The 16,376-nt window shown below is 42.5% G+C and overlaps 1 protein-coding gene across 8 annotated transcripts in view; it reads left to right on the top strand.

Moving 5' to 3' along the window:
- Positions 1-16,376, top strand: part of FAM13A (family with sequence similarity 13 member A) — a 161,615-nt gene that overhangs the window by 11,006 nt on the left and 134,233 nt on the right. For 2 of the 8 annotated variants that reach the window (XM_072117668.1, XM_072117624.1), the window contains exons 1-2: positions 4,742-5,117; positions 14,059-14,268. In XM_072117668.1, the coding sequence (XP_071973769.1) occupies positions 4,835-5,117; positions 14,059-14,268 (493 nt within the window). In that variant the 5' untranslated portion in view covers positions 4,742-4,834. Of the gene's footprint in view, positions 1-4,741; positions 5,118-14,058; positions 14,269-16,376 lie in introns of those variants that run through there. The other 6 variants (XM_072117659.1, XM_072117615.1, XM_072117642.1 and 3 more) reach the window with 4 other exon arrangements.

The following is a 16,376-nucleotide window of genomic DNA, read 5'->3' as shown; positions in this document are numbered from 1 at the left end:
TAAAGTACAGTAAATTACCAAAATCCAGAGATCCGTTTGTAACTAGGGGTTGTATGTAAGTCAGGTGTTCTTAAGTAGGGGACCGCCTGTAGTCTTCCAACAGGTGTGGAGGAAAGGAAGAATGCATGAGGAGACGCAGGCTGCTGCTGCTACCCCTATCCCCCCCCCCCCCCCTTGCAGCCCCATCACATGCTGCTGGCAGGGAGCCAGGTAATATAAAAGAAACTATTATAAAGTGCTGAAACAATTGGGAATGCTGACGGAGGCCTTTTTAAAATAAGCTTAGGCTATTGAGACCGGTCACCAGCTAAAAATTACATTCCTTGTGACTGGTTCACTGAATTTTGTATTCTTGACACTATTCACTATAAAAATTTTTGTCTCTGTCAGATGGGTGGAGCCACACTGCTACAGCTCAGAATCATCTATCTTAAAGTAGAGAGCCTAAATATAATAGTTTCATGGTAACTTTAGTACCATGTAAACCGCCAATTCTATTTGCGATCACATGGAATGTTCTTGGGCAGCCTGGCTTATCTGAGAGTAGAAATTCCTCCCTAGCAGAAGCTACAGTGCCCCTCATTTCCCCCCCCCCATCTGCCACAGTGGCCCTCATCTTCCTCTCCCCAACCGCCACAGTGGCCCTCATCTTCCTCTCCCCAACCGCCACAGTGGCCCTCATCTTCCTCTCCCCAGCCGCCACAGTGCCCTCATCTTTCTCTCCCCAGCCGCCACAGTGGCCCTCATATTTCTCTCCCCAGCCGCCACAGTGGCCCTCATATTTCTCTCCCCAGCCGCCACAGTGGCCCTCATCTTTCTCTCCTCCAGCAGCCACAGTGCCCCTCCTCTTTCTCTCCTCCAGCAGCCACAGTGCCCCTCCTCTTTCTCTCCCCAGCAGCCGCAGTGCCGCTCTTCTTTCTCTCCCCAGCAGCCGCAGTGCCCCTCTTCTTTCTCTCCCCAGCAGCCGCAGTGCCCCTCTTCTTTCTCCTCCAGCAGCCACAGTGCCCCTCTTCTTTCTCCTCCAGCAGCCACAGTGCCCCTCTTCTTTCTCCTCCAGCAGTCACAGTGCCCCTCTTCTTTCCCCTCCAGCAGCCACAGTGCCCCTCTTCTTTCCCCTCCAGCAGTCACAGTGCCCCTCTTCTTTCCCCTCCAGCCGTCACAGTGCCCCTCTTCTTTCCCCTCCAGCAGTCACAGTGCCCCTCTTCTTTCCCCTCCAGCAACCACAGTGCAGTTACAGCCCCCTTCATCTCCTGTGGAAAAAAAAATTACCTTTCCTTACTCCAAAGCAGCAGCATCCTCTTCGCTCCTGTGTGCGCCTGCTGTACGTACCAGCTCTGAAGCCGGCACAGGTGATGTCACATCTGGTGTTTCGGATTCGGCGCTGCCATGTGCAACAAATCTCCTCCATTTACCTCTGCAGCAGGGAGGAGAGAGAGCAGTGTGGAGATGAGGATAAGGGTACGGGGACTTGCAGCTTTGCACAGAGGCTCCTATGACTAGCAGGGAGCCAGGTATACTTTTAGATCTACAAAAGTACAAAGAATAAAAATTGATACAGCCTTTATTAATATAGATTAAATGACATTACATGCTAAAATACATAAATTGATCCAAGGTGCACACAGATGATACACGGAAAAAAAGGCAGTAATGCCCGGACATATAGTGGAGGTATATGATGAAAGTTGTAAAAGCATGGACTGGTTAGATAATGGAGCACAACACCCCCTTTTCTTTACTTTTATTTACTTACTGTATCTATAGAGATAAGCATCATAGTATAAAGGCTAGTGGATACTACAACTCTTTCCTTTGCCCCACAAGAATCTGCAATCCTATTTAGGTGGGGTTCAAACCACATGAAAAACCAGTCAGATATAGTTATGTATGTGGCTTAGTGGTTAGCATTACAGCCTTACAGCGCTGGGGACCTGGGTTCAAGTCCCAGGGTTAAAATCTGCAAAGAGTTTGTATGTTCTATCCGTGTTTGCGTGGGTTTCCTCCGGTTTCTTCCCACACTCCAATACTGGTAGGTCAATTAGATTGTGAGCCCCATTGGGGACAGGGATTGATTCGGCAAGCTGTGTGCAGCGATGCCTAAACTGTGTGCTATATAAAGGAATTTATTATTATTATTATGTATTTTAACACAAAAATTCTACACAATTGCATGTAATTTTTATTTTTCTACACCCAAAAGCACAGTCTGAATGTACTCTAAGGGCCCCACACATTCAGTGTAGCACATACAGTGGCATACTACAAATCTGTTGTAGTTTTCTAGAGTTTTCTGGCTCTCCTACGACAAGCTCGACAAAAGGGGCTTGACGTGTCAAAAAGGGTGACTGGCTTTGTGGCAAAAAGGTCTTATACTAGGACAGATTTATCATACAGCACCAGACACTTTTATAAATCTGGTGCAGAATAAGACAGTCTAACCTAACACTTTTTATACATGTCAGAGTGGAATCTACAGTGTAATACAGTTAAAGGGAACCTGTCACCAGGGACCTCATTTTTACTAAAGACAGGTTACAGAAGCTTATCACACCTGCAATGCAAATATGCCTCTCTGCCTTTTCTTAACATTTGCATTACAACATGTGACTTGTCTGTGTTACCAACTCCTCAGATCTTAGCCCCCACCTTTGTGCTCCTGTACAGCTCCTCCGCCGTCACAGAGCTCATACAGCCTTGTGGGATGACATGAGTGGGGGTGGGTGGAGCTATACAGGAGCAACCCCAACCCCTGTGACTACACAGAGGATTTTGTCAGGGTGCAAGGCTAAGTTATAACACACAATTATATTGTAATGCAAATGCTTAGAAAAGGCATTTTTGCAGTGCAGGTGTGATGGGCTTTGGCAACCTGTCTTTAGTGAAAATGAGGTCCCTGGTGACTGGTTCCCTTTTAAGTAATGTGTATGGGATTTATCCAAATGCCATATACACATTGAAAAATCTGCAATGGAAACTGCTTTACACTGCGGACTTATGAATTGTAGCTTATTGGTGATTTGCTGTGGATCCCAGTTCAGTGTTCAAACTTTTCATATCCAAAACCACAGCCTCTGCAAAATCATGGCATGAAAACGCATTCTGGGACCAGGCGCTTTATTAACCCCTTCACGGATATATCAGCCGCAGAGCTATGAAGGGTGTATGAAGAGGGTTCACGGTCTGATCCCTCTTCATACAGAGATGGGCTTTGCTGCATATCTCAGCAAAGACCCATCGTCATCACCCGCGGTCAGTGCTTGCACTTATCGCGGGTCTTAACCTCTTCTTTGACGCCAATGCACCGCCATGTTACCTCCGATCTTCGTACCCTCGAACGTCATCGGGGCGCGGCGATCAGTCGCCATGACAGCCTCTGATCTTCTTCAGATGCATGGCTGCATGGTTTTTGCAGATTCGTTACAATGAGCCAGTGGCTCATTGTAATGAATCATATGCAAAAACTCCATATACTGCAATACAGTAGCATTGCAGTAAATGGTAGGAACGATTTGACCATCTAGGGTTAATGTACCCTAGAGGGTCTAAGAAATTGTGAAAAATAAATTTTAAAAAAATGTTAAAAATTTAAAAAATTCTAATAAACCCCCCCTTTCCCTAGAACTGATATAAAATATAATAAACAGTAAAAATCACAAACACATCAGGTATTGCCGCATCTCAAAATGCCCGATCTATCAAAATATAAAACCGGTTATAACCGGCGGTGACCTCCGAGACAGGAAATGGCACCCAAATGTCCGAAATGCGACTTTTACACCTTTTTACATGAAATAAAAAATGTAAAAAAAATTATCAAAATGTTGCACAGTCCTCAAAATGGTAGCAATGAAAACGTCGGCTCATTTCACAAAAAATAACACCTCACGCAGCTCCGTACACCAAAGTATGAAAAAGTTATTAGTGTCAGAACATTTTTTTTTCCGTTTTTGTACACATTCCTTTAATTTTTGAAAATGTATTAAAACGTAATAAAACTGGTATTAATTTGGTATCACCGTGATCGTACCGAACCAAAGAATAAAGTAGGCATGTTATTTGGAGCACAGAGTGAAAGTCGTAAAAACTGAGCCCACATGAACGTGACGCACATGCGAATTTTTTAAATTTTTCCCACATTTGGAATTTTTTTCCTGCTTCCCAGTACATGGCATGTTATAATAAATAACATCACGGGAAAGTACAATTTGTTACGCACAAAATAAGCCCTCACACAGCTATGTACACCGAAAAATGAAAAAGTTGTGGATTTGTGAAGGTGGAGAGCGAAAAAACCCTGTGTCCTTAAGGGGTTAATATGTTGCTTCTTTTAAGGGAGCGGTCAACACTGCTGCTGTATGACTATTCCCTGAAAACCAGCACTGCGTGTATACTGGAAATGTTTGGTAGATCTGGGAAGCTTGTTGTTTTAATATCGATCTGCCATATTGTATAAGAAAATCTGTAGCATCTGTCTGATTCCTGTGTGCTACATAGCAGAGGGATGAATGTAGAGGCTTGTATCCTGGAGTGCACACTTCCTGTCCAGCTTCACTCCCCAGATACATGTACAGCAGCAGAACTTGTCAGACAGTGACATGGCCGAGGCTGCAGCTTGTGTGTGGCTCCCAGTTCCGCCCAGAGGTTACTGTGGCAATATGGCTTGGAGACGTCTGTGTGTTGAAAGAAAAGCCTTCTCGCTATCCTAGTTACAGGGAAGTTGTGTGAGTGCACCGCCCCCTGCTTGTGTGCCACCGTGAAAGGAGCACTCCCAGACACAACACATTTTTCACCTTCTACATCTTGTTGACTCCTTTTCATTGTGATATGGCTTAAAATGCTTAAAGTTCTGAGTCCAAAACTCAGACCAGACATGCAGCCCCCTGTTGTTTCTGCTCATGACTGCTCTCTCTTCCTTTGCTCTTTCAAGCAAAGCAGAGCTGCTGTGAGGCTGAAAGAAGATATGAAAAAAGTGGTGGTGCGGCCTGGAAGAGCACAGCCCCCCATGCCGTGCAGGAGAGTTTTTGGTGTTCCACTCAAAGACTTGCATAAAGAAGGTCTGGTCATTAATGGTGTGCCTGCCGTGGTGTGGAGTGTGGTTGAGTACCTACGCAGTGATGGTAAGTTCCCTGTAAATACATCTTATTAAACTTTACATATATATCTGTGTTGTTTGCATATTGTATTGATCTGTGTAGACTCTTCGTCTCTTCTACATCTAGTCACTTTCAGTGCTTTAATTAAATGGCCAAAATACCTCTGCTGAATAGGAAAGTGTCAATAAACTCCAAAATGGGGGCAATTAATTTACTGCAAACAACATGTGCTGTCAGAGGTCGCACTGATTTTTTTCCCACAAAAATAAAAATACTCCTTTTCATTTTTCAGGAGTATTTTTAGCTAAGGAGGAGTATGGTATTTTCAGTAACAGAAATACCCCATAGCAGTTTTTAAATTTGCTTTTGTTTATTTATTACTTTTACCTGGGGCAGAAGTCATGTAGCAGTGATCTAATGATATCAGCCCATTATTGATGACTATTACCAGTGATAGACACAGACATGCAGAGAGGATACACATGGCTTCTTCCCTGCGTGTGTATTATATCACTGGATCCCCCGGGATTGGTGTGCACAGCGCTTTGACAGAGGTCAGTGTGAAAGCCCAATCCTGCTGATGACACCAGGCATACAGGCAGTCTCCACAGGTTACATACAAGATAGGTTCCATAGGTTTGTTTGTAAGTCGGAACTGTATATTCTATAATTGTAGTTCCAGACAAAAACATTTTTGCCCCAGTGACAATTGGAGTTTTTTGTTGATATGGGACCAAGGATTATCAATAAAGCTTCATTAGCCACCTTACAGCTGATTAGTGCAGTCCGGGACTATAGTAAAGTATCCAGAGATCTTCACCAGAGGTCACAGTGGGCAGAGGGGTCCGTCTTTAACTAGGGGTCGTCTGTAAGTTGGGTGTCCTTAAGTAGGGGACCGCCTGAGAGAGCTTTAGACCCTCCTCGTACACGCCTCGGCTGCTGCAGACCCTCCTCGTACACGCCTCGGCTGCTGCAGACCCTCCTAGTACACGCCTCGGCTGCTGCAGACCCTCCTAGTACACGCCTCGGCTGCTGCAGACCCTCCTAGTACACGCCTCGGCTGCTGCAGACCCTCCTCGTACACGCCTCGGCTGCTGCAGACCCTCCTCGTACACGCCTCGGCTGCTGCAGACCCTCCTCGTCCACGCCTCGGCTGCTGCAGACCCTCCTCGTCCACGCCTCGGCTGCTGCAGACCCTCCTCGTCCACGCCTCGGCGGCTGCAGACCCTCATAATACAGATGTACACAGGTGTGCTTTTGGCTAGTTAGCTAGCTCATAGCCAAATTGACATCTGTTGGACAAATTCACAGTGCATTGTGCATCTAGTATGGACATTGGCAAGGTGAGTGCCATTGACTCCACTAATGTCAGGTGGGACAAAGCCCCTTGTTTGTGGTCAACAAAATGCACCCGTGTTCATGTGCATGTGGCCGAATACTGAACACACTCATAAACACATGCAATACATATGACACACTGATCCTGCACACATATATACATACATGCATACATACAGTATAATACATATAATCAACTAACCGTTACTTCTTTACACTTACAGCCTGTGGAGGAGATCCAAAATCCCCCAGGATATAATTCTTATTTATAAAATTAGCAGAAAAATGGGAGAAAAATATGCTTTTTTATATTTTAATAGATCAACATTTTTAGACGTGGTGATACCTATTATGTTTGATTTTATTTTTATATGTGAGGAAAGGGGGGGGGGGGTGATTAGAATTTTTCTTTTTTTCATATTTTGAAAACTTTTTAAACATTTTAACTGTTATTTTAGCCCCCCTAGGATACTTATAGGAGTTTGCCCATGAAAGTTCTCAAATTATAATAAAAATCATTTTTAACCACCTTACTTTACAATTTTACTCAGTTTTATTGCTGTTTTAGATCCTGTAACTTGGTCATGGTCAGTAAAATTCTAGTGTGGGCAGGGACTCTCTGAGCAGAGAAATCCTCCATTGCTGTGAAATGCTGTGTGCTGACAATGTGCTTAGATTATCAGGGTCCAGGGTTTATCTACATTTTTATTTAGCTTCTAAACTAGTATCTGCACTTAAAGAAAGAGAGATCAGAGTCATGAGATGGATATAAAACACAATGATGCACTGAGCTCTGCTGCCTCAACTAATCTATAAAGCACAATCAGTTCTGCTTATCTTGTCTCTAACTTGTAGAGTAAGTCTATGCACATTGCTGCTAGCTGGCAGGAAGTGTCTGAGCTGGTCTTGTAATGCAGGAGGCAAAGACCACTGCAGTGTGCAGACAAGAGAAGCTATTCATGAGAAGAATCCAACCATAGCCAGTAGATAAACGGTCCAGGGACAACCAAAATTTTAAACACCAGGACTGATGGACAGGTTAGAACTGTATCTGTGAAATGCTGTATTTCTGTTAATAAAAGTGAATACCTCTTTAAACACAAGGGCGTAGGATACAATCGTATTGCAGTATATAGTTGATTTACTGCATTTATATTAAGGTCTTTTATATGGAATTACTAATGACAGCTATGGGAGCCTTTAATAGGTCATGCTTTGCAGCTTGCCTGTTAGGTGCCGCAATCTCTGCCAGCATCGAGAGCCCTATCCATACTCTTCATGACAGCCTGACGTATATTTATGATTGGTAGTCGTGAAGGGGTTAAGGATAACAAAGTCAGTGGGGGATATTTACATAAAGAGTCAGTTTGGTTACCGACTTGCTCTCGGAAAGGTGATATATCTTTAATATTGTGGTGCTGTGCAGATTTATTTCTGCTGCCTAAATCATTTTCTGTCCCTGGGACCAAAATCTGTCCCGAGCTCCAGAAATGTCTAGCAATCATAGAACAAGGTGAGCATCACCTGTGGCCGACCTCATCTGACAGCTCGTCCAAACGGCCATCTACATTTTATAGACCGTCATACAATTAACCCCTTCCCGACATTTGACGTAATAGTACTGCATCGCGGGAGGTGCGTTCCCGCAAAATGCAGTACTATTACGTCAAGCTTCTGGCCCCGGCTCCTGAACGGAGCCGGGGCCAGAAGCTGCGGGTGTCGGCTATATGCTATAGCTGACACCCGCCTCTAACACCCGCGATCGGAGATTTCTCCGATCGCGGGTGTTAACCCCTAACACGCCGCGGTCGCGCTGACCGCGGCGTGTCAGAGGCATTTAAAGTATTTTAAATGCGAATCGGACCCCCCCGCGGCGCTTACCGGGGGGGTCCGCTCCTCCGATCGCAGCCCCGGGACTGCCGGTGCCCGGGGCTGCGCGATCCTCCTCTCGGTGCCGGGTCCGTGCCTCCTGGCAGGACCCGGCTGTAAGACACTGGGCATGCGCAGCATGCTCAGTGTCTTACATTACACAGTGCAATACATCTGTATTGCACTGTGTAACCTGTAAAAAAGCTTGAACAAGTGATCAGAAGATCACTTGTTCAAGCTTAGGTGTCATTAACTGTAAAAAAAGGAAAAATAAATAAATAAAGGTTTTTTACAGTAAAAATAAATAATAAAAGAAAGTGAAAGTCCCCCCAAACACCACATTTCACTTTACACAAGTAATAAAGTATAAAAAACACTAAATCACGAAAAAAAACCACTTATTTGGTATCGCCGCGTCCGTAACAATCTGTACAATAAATCCTAATCATAATTGGACCCGCTCGGTGAACGTGGTAAAAAAAAAAAACCAAAAACTTGCCAAAAATTAAAACTTTTTATCAAATTGCTTTACAAAAAATGTTCTAAAAAGTGATCCGAAAAAGTTACAAGCACCAAAATGATACCGATAAAAAGAGCAACTTGTCACGCAAAAAATAAGCTTACAACCAGCTCCGTAAACCAAAAAATACTAAAATTATGCCACTATAAAAATGGCAATACTAAAACAAATGCAATTTTTTCTATTCTAGTTTTCCTTCAATAAAATTGGACAAATATAAAATAAACTATATAAATGAGGTATCACCGTAATCGTAGTGATCCGTAGAATAAAGATAATATATTATTGTTATGCTACAGTGAACAACCCCCCCAAAAAATGCTAAAAATCCAAAACAAGAATTGATGATTTTATTTTCCTCCACACGTAAAAAGTTAATAAAATTTCTTCAATAAGCTAAAAACCCACTAAAATGAAGGTTTTTTTTACAGTGCATCTCGTCTCGCAAAAAATAAGCCCTTATTTGTCTAAATTGCTTAAAAAATAAATAAAGATTGTATAGCCTATTCCCAACGAGCGTTGTTATAGAACGGTGCGGAGGGTAGTGACTTTCCAACACTGGTCAGGGTAAGACGGCGGCTGTTCACTGATCGGGGTAAGACGGCGGCTGTTCCTGACAGCCATCCATCTTGCCCCATGGACCAGAAGGGTTACGTCCCCCCCACACACCCCCAGTTTATTATCGCTGCTACTGGCTCATCAATTCAGACAAGCCAATAGCAGCGAATTTACTTATGACGTCAGTAATACCGATCACCATGTCTGTAGACACGGTGATCGGGGCAGGGTGGCGGCTGTTCCTGACAGCCACCAATTTTGCCTTGCGGTCCAGAGGGGTTTTGTTGCCCCCCTCTGTCCATGTTTGCCGCTATTTGCTGGTCGATATGGTCCAGCCAAAAGCAGCAATATTCGTCACAATGGGCATCGCTAGGGTGAATAAGAGCAACACTTGGCGATAATTTCCCTACGAAAAACCAAGATATGGTACAAAAGTGCTGGCCATGCACATTGTACAGATTACGCTGTACAACTCTTACGAGCTGTTCCAATGTGCAGGTCCTGCCGTATCATTTCAAGAGGAAGATATTAGGAAACTAATATTGGGACAAGAAGGACGGGGCCCCAGTACCTCTGGTTTAGATGTTCCTGTGTTTTGCCAGGACAGCATTTTCCCGGTGAATTCTGCTGCTTCTAATGGTAGGACTCAATAAAGAGTCTGTTCCAAAAGAGAAGTTAGGATGGACACTACATACTACTAAGAGACCTGCGACAACTCCAGAGTGACAAAAGTTTAGTTGGTCCCCTGGTATATTCTACCTCCTTATACACTAGACATTCACAATTCACGCCCAACCTATTGTGAATTAATTTCGGTAAAATGAATAATTGTAACAACTGTTATGTCCCGTTGCTCCCTATACCCCTCCATTATTTCATAAGGGGCGCCACATAACGGGCACTGAACTTTCCAGAAATAATTGCAATTTCCATCTTGGACTCCATTGCACATCATATTTGGAAACCACCTGTATGTTCAAAATGCTCATTTCACCACGTGTATTACACTACACCACATATTACACCTTGCTATATTCCCCAAGGGGTGTACATTCAACAATTAGGGTCACTTTTCGGGTTTTCCTCTGTTTTGGTACCACTACGGCTCTCCAAATGTATCCTGACACATGTGAAGGATTTCTTACAAATTTAGCCTCTAATAGACAAACATCCCTCTTTTCCTCTACTGTGCGCCCATAAAGCATTTTATATGCACATGTGGGGTACTTCTACACTCGGGAGAAATAGTTTTACACCTTTTTTGGGGTTATTTAATATATTATCCCTTGTGGCTTACATAAATTAGGGGTAAAGTGACATTTATAGGAAAATTTTCACCTTTTTAATGATTCGGGCCTAATTGGATCATTCACCTATAGGGGCAAATACATACATTACACATTGCAAAATTCTCTAAGGAGTGTGCATTCAAAAATTAGGGTCACTTTTCGGATTCTTCTCTGTTTTATACCACTAGGGTTCTCCAAATGCATGTCAAACATTTCTGTCAAATTTGGCTTCTAAAAGGCAAACATTCCCCTTTCCTTTTACTGTGCGCCCATACAACATTTTATATACACATGTGGGGTACTTCTACACTCGAGAGAAATGTTCACACATTTTGAGGGGTTATTACATTTTTTTATCCCTTGTGGCTATATAAAATTAGGAGTAAAATGACCTTTATAAGAAAATGTTCACCTTTTATCTATTTAAGTCCTAATTAAATCAAACACCTTTACGGACAAATACACATATTACACCTTGCTAAATTCTCTAAGGGGTGTGCTTTCCAAAATGGTGATACTTGTTGGGGTTCCCCTCTGTTTTGGTACCACTACGGCTCTCTAAATGCATCCTGACATATGTAAAGGATGTCTGTCAAATTTGGCTTCTAAAAGGCCAATGCCCCTCTTTCCCTTCTGAGCTTCACTGCGTACCCATACAACATTTTATTTGCATGTGTGGGGCAATTTTATACTCGGGAGAAATGCTAGTACACATTTTTTGGGGTTGTTTCATCTTTAATGCCTTATGGGATACAAAAATTAGCCGTAAAAGTGACTTTTTTGGGAAAATGTTCACCTTTTTCCTTTTAGGGACCTAATTGAAGCAAACACCTGTAGGGGTAAATACACATATTACACCTTTCTGAATTCTCCAAAGGGTGAACTTTCCAAAATGGTGACACTTGTTGGGGTTCCCCTCTGTTTTGGTACCACTAGGGCTCTCCAAATGCATCCTGACACATGTAAATGATGATTGTCAAATCTGGCTTCTAAAAGGCCAAAGCCCCTCTTTCCCTTCTGAGCCTTACTTTACACCCATACAACACTTTATATGCAAAAGTGGTGCAGTTCTGTGCTTAGGAGAAATAGTTTTACACATTTATGGGGTTGTTTCATCTTTTATCCCTTGTGGCTTACAAAAATTTGGGGTAAAAGTGACTTTTTTGAGAAAATTTTCACCTTTTTTCCCTTTTGGGGCCTAATTGAATCAAACACCTGTTGGAGAAAATACACAAATTACACGTTGCTAAACTCTCCAAGGTGTGTACTTTTCAAAATGGTGTCTCATGTTGGGGCTTTCCTCTGTTTTGGTACCACTATGGCTCTCCAAATGCATCCTGACACATGTAAACTTTTTCAGCCATATTTACCCTGCAAAAACGAAACAACGCTCTTTCCATTCCAAGTGCCCCCCTGTGCCCGTACAGCAGGGTACAGTGACAAAATGGGTATTGGCATGCTCAGGAGGAATTGCCCTAAACATTGTAAAATGCATTTTCCTTTTTAACCCATTGTGAAGGTGCAAATTTTAGTGTTCAATGAATCTATAGTAAGATAAAATTACATTTCTCTAATTTCACTTTCATTTATCTTTCACGCTCATGAAACGCTCAAAGGGTTAACAAAATTCCCAAAGGTTGTTTTGAATATTTTGAGGGGTGTAGTTTCTAAAATGGTGTCATTTGTGGGGGGTTTCTGTCATGTGGGCCTTATAAAGTCACTTCTAACTAAATTGACCCTCCAAAAGTAGGTTTTGATGATTTTCGGGAAAATCTGAAAAATTGCACCTAATGTTATAAGCCTCCTAACATCCTAAAAAAAGGAAAAGATGTTTGAAAAATGATGCCAAGTTAAAGCAGACATATGGAAAATGTTAGTTATCAAGTTATTTTAGTGATATGACCAACTTTCCAAAAAGTAGAAAATTTTGAATTTGGAAAACATTGTTTTTTTCAAAATTTTTGCCAAATTTCCATTTATTTCATAAATAAATACTAAATATATTTATTAAATTTCTCAACCAGCATGAAGTACAATGTGTCACGAAAAAACAATCTCAAAATCAACTGGATATGTTAAAGCGTTCCAAAGTTATAACCACTTAAATAGACACATGTCAGATTTTAAAAAATGGTCCGTGTCAGGAAGGTGAAAAGTGGCTTCAGCGTTAAGGGGTTAATCCAAAATCTATGATAACAATTGAAGTAGAACGTAATTTGATTTTAAACTCTTTCCACTTTTCAAAACTAGTTCCCAGCAGTCAGATTGTGCTAGTGGAATAGCACAGTTTTATTTCCCGTGTAGACCAAATTTCTTTTAGTCTACTTTCCTCCAGTTTACAGCACCCCAAAATGGCTATGACACATATTAATTGTGTAATAATATAGTATAGTGCCATCAAATTCCACAGCACTTTACAAATCGTAGGAGTTTCCATTCCGCCAAAGTCACGCCCCTTGTCAGAGCAGGCAGGAAAAAGTCATTTTTTTTCTGGCGCCACGAGCTAATAAATAGGTTGGAAAGCAGAACATGTGGTGAGAGCGCCACAAAACTGGCGGAAACACCAGAGTAAATGCCCATTGGAGTGGCGATCACAAACTCCTGATCTCAATCCTATTGAAAATGTATGGGCAAAGCTGAAAAGGCAGATGAGAGCAAGGCAGCTACAAAAACAGTTCAGTTACACCACTTCTTTCAGGTGGAATGGGCCCAAATTCCTACCAACTATTGTGAGAAGCTTATGGAAAGATATTCGAAACATTTGACCCATCATACAGTTTAAGGCCTAATGCGGCTGGATATAGTTTATACGGTTGAAAAAAGACACTTGTCCATCAAGTTCAACCATGGAAGGGTACGGATTGGATGAGGAAGGGATTTAGGGGAAACAATCCTTTATAGCATAACAATCAATGTTATTTAGGTGTAAAAAGGCATCTAGACCCTTCTTGAACCTCTCCGCTGTCCCTGCTGTGACCAGCGCCTGAGGCAGGCTATTCCACAGATTGACAGTTCTCATAGTAAAAAAGCCCTGTCGCCTCCGGTGATTAAACCTTGGTTTCTCCAAACTGAGACAGTGCCCCCTCGTCTATATGTCCCCATAGACGGCTATGGTGAGCTCTGTGTTTCCATGTGCTATCGGGCATGCATCGCTGTTTTCTATGGAGAGATTAGAGCATCACTAATATAATATAAATATTTTTGGTAATCCTAATTGACCTAAAACTGACAAGGTTTATTCTGAGGCATATGTGTCTTTTTAAATAGTTTATATAAACTAAACTTTTGATTTCAACTCTATATAATGGAAATGGTCACAGTTTTGAAATGTTGGCTGAAGAGATCTATTTTGGTGCTAACTAATATGTGTTGATATGTTGTATAATTCCAGGATTGAATCAAGAAGGCCTTTTCCGAATAAATGGTAATGTCAAAATAGTTGAGCAGCTGCGAGTGAAATATGAAAATGGGGAGCAGGTGAAATTGTCAGAGGATTGTGATGTCCATTCTGCTGCCAGTCTGCTCAAGCTATTCCTCCGAGAGATGCCAGATGGAGTCATCTGTGCGGCATTGCTACCCAGATTCATTCAGGTTTACCAGGGTGAGTACAAGATTCTCATATTACAAGGTTTCTGCAAATAGTTTTAGTTATATATTTTGCTTTACTGTAATATCCAGCTCTGTAATGTGACATTTGGCATCCACATCAATCACCATCGATTTATTGGTATTTACGGAAATCTAGCAAAACCCGGCTTGGTGAACCAGGAATACTTGATCATAGATCAAGGCAAGGTGACTCTGGTATTCTTCTTATATTTGATATCTATGGACTCCTTTCTTCTAAAATCAAGTTTTAAAATTATGCTAATGATTCTGAGGACCTAGCCCCTGATTTGGCGTTACAGGCTGTGCAATGAAGAGGAAGTGTTCACCAACAAGTGCTGAGGAAGCAGGTGGGAGGGTGTAGCAGTCTGTAGCCAGATCATGTTAGGGAAGCATAATTATCATTAGCATAATTTTAAAAGTTTTGGGAGGAAGCGGCCATGGATAACAAATATAACAGATTACAGTGCCTGCATCTATGAATAAGTGTCCCTGGTTTATCTAGCTTGATTTTGATGGTCCATATACATGCATATTTTTTCTACATGTATTGTCATTATAAAATCACGTTATAATGACATAACTTTCAGAAATACCCTCCATTTTCAAGAGTACCGACTATTCACGATTGCATGATTGCTACTGCTGGTAAATGGAGAGTTAGGGTTATAGATTTTTGTTGCCTAGGCTTCCTGTTATAAACTATTCTTGGCTATATGGTGAGCTCTGTGCTGAGAATGATGGTAAGAGTGTTTTGGATGCCACAGTAAAATAAAGGGAGAAGGCCACCGCATCCAATATGATGAAAAAAGGTTAAGGCTTTTGTGATGATGTGACCAGGGTGACCAGGGGGAGGGGAGGCCTGCTGGTAATTCACCACCATAAATTAACCTAATTGAGCCAGTTTGTTGACAAAACCAGCATGTGGCTGGGCTTCAAAGACCTATACAGACAAACCGACTGCAGGCCTCACCCCCCCTCGCCTCCCCAGTCGCAAACAAAGAGCCATTAAAACTTTCACATCACCAGGTTGTATAGAGACAGTTATGAAGTTATGGTCCGTCTCACCAGAACACCAAATACATTTTTGGATCAGTTATTCTCCATAAATCATAACAACCCATTGTTCATTGCTCTAGGATACTCAGATCCAGAGATATCAATATCTCTGGATAGGACCATAGCAAATGGGTCAGGTTTGGTATCAATGCGATCCTGGGATTCACCCGGATCCAATGATACCAGAACCATGACCCCAGGACCTTCCCATGGGGTAGCTGTGGCTTCTCCAGGGCTCTGGATGTAATATCAGGTAGGAGGGACCATTGACCCCCCTTAGGATGGGCAGAGGTGTGTCCACACCTGATATAATCGGGCGCCCTTGAAGGGGCCGGTGTCTTTGTCCTGGGGGAAACTAACATCAACTAAGCGCAGGGAGGATCTAAAAGTGTGGACTATCCATCCCCATTAGGCCACACACAAAGGTAACTAACTAACTAACTAAACTGCTTAGACTTGTGGTGCTACCCGTGTAATTTGTACTCTGTTTACTGTATGTATCTATTGTGTGTACTGTATTGTCTAGTGTGCCCTTAAGGCAATTAAATATAAAATCTAATCTGTGTTGCTCTTTTATCTCGATCACGAATCTTACGTCCGGGTTTCTCGCTTTTATCCATGCTACCGGGTTGGTTCCTCACCCTATATAATCCCGTTACGGACCGGGCTTATATTAAAGGAGAACTGGTGGCAGCATAAGGCTGATAATATTCTGTCTCACTGCGGCTAGTGAGAGGGATCTTATAGCCATTCAGGGATCTGATTTAGGGTTGTGCCATATCCGGAAGTTGTGTGGACAACTTTAAATCACTTCCTGCGCCTCTCAGAACCCGTGCGTTCTGGGAGTGTCTGTAAAAGGATAACTGAGTGACCTTACGTACCCTTCAGGGGTCCGGAACGTTGCGGTTTCCATCACATTGGTGGCAAGCGGTGGGATAATCGAGATAATAGTGTTTGATTGTGTAATCCATACTCTCAAATACTAAAGATTGCCAACAGCAGCGTTTGTGTTGGGATCTTAAGACCAATTCAGCACTAGACACA

This window comes from Engystomops pustulosus, chromosome 1, assembly GCF_040894005.1.
Source record: "Engystomops pustulosus chromosome 1, aEngPut4.maternal, whole genome shotgun sequence".
NCBI lineage: Eukaryota > Metazoa > Chordata > Amphibia > Anura > Leptodactylidae > Engystomops > Engystomops pustulosus.
This window is presented reverse-complemented; position numbering and strand designations above follow the sequence as displayed.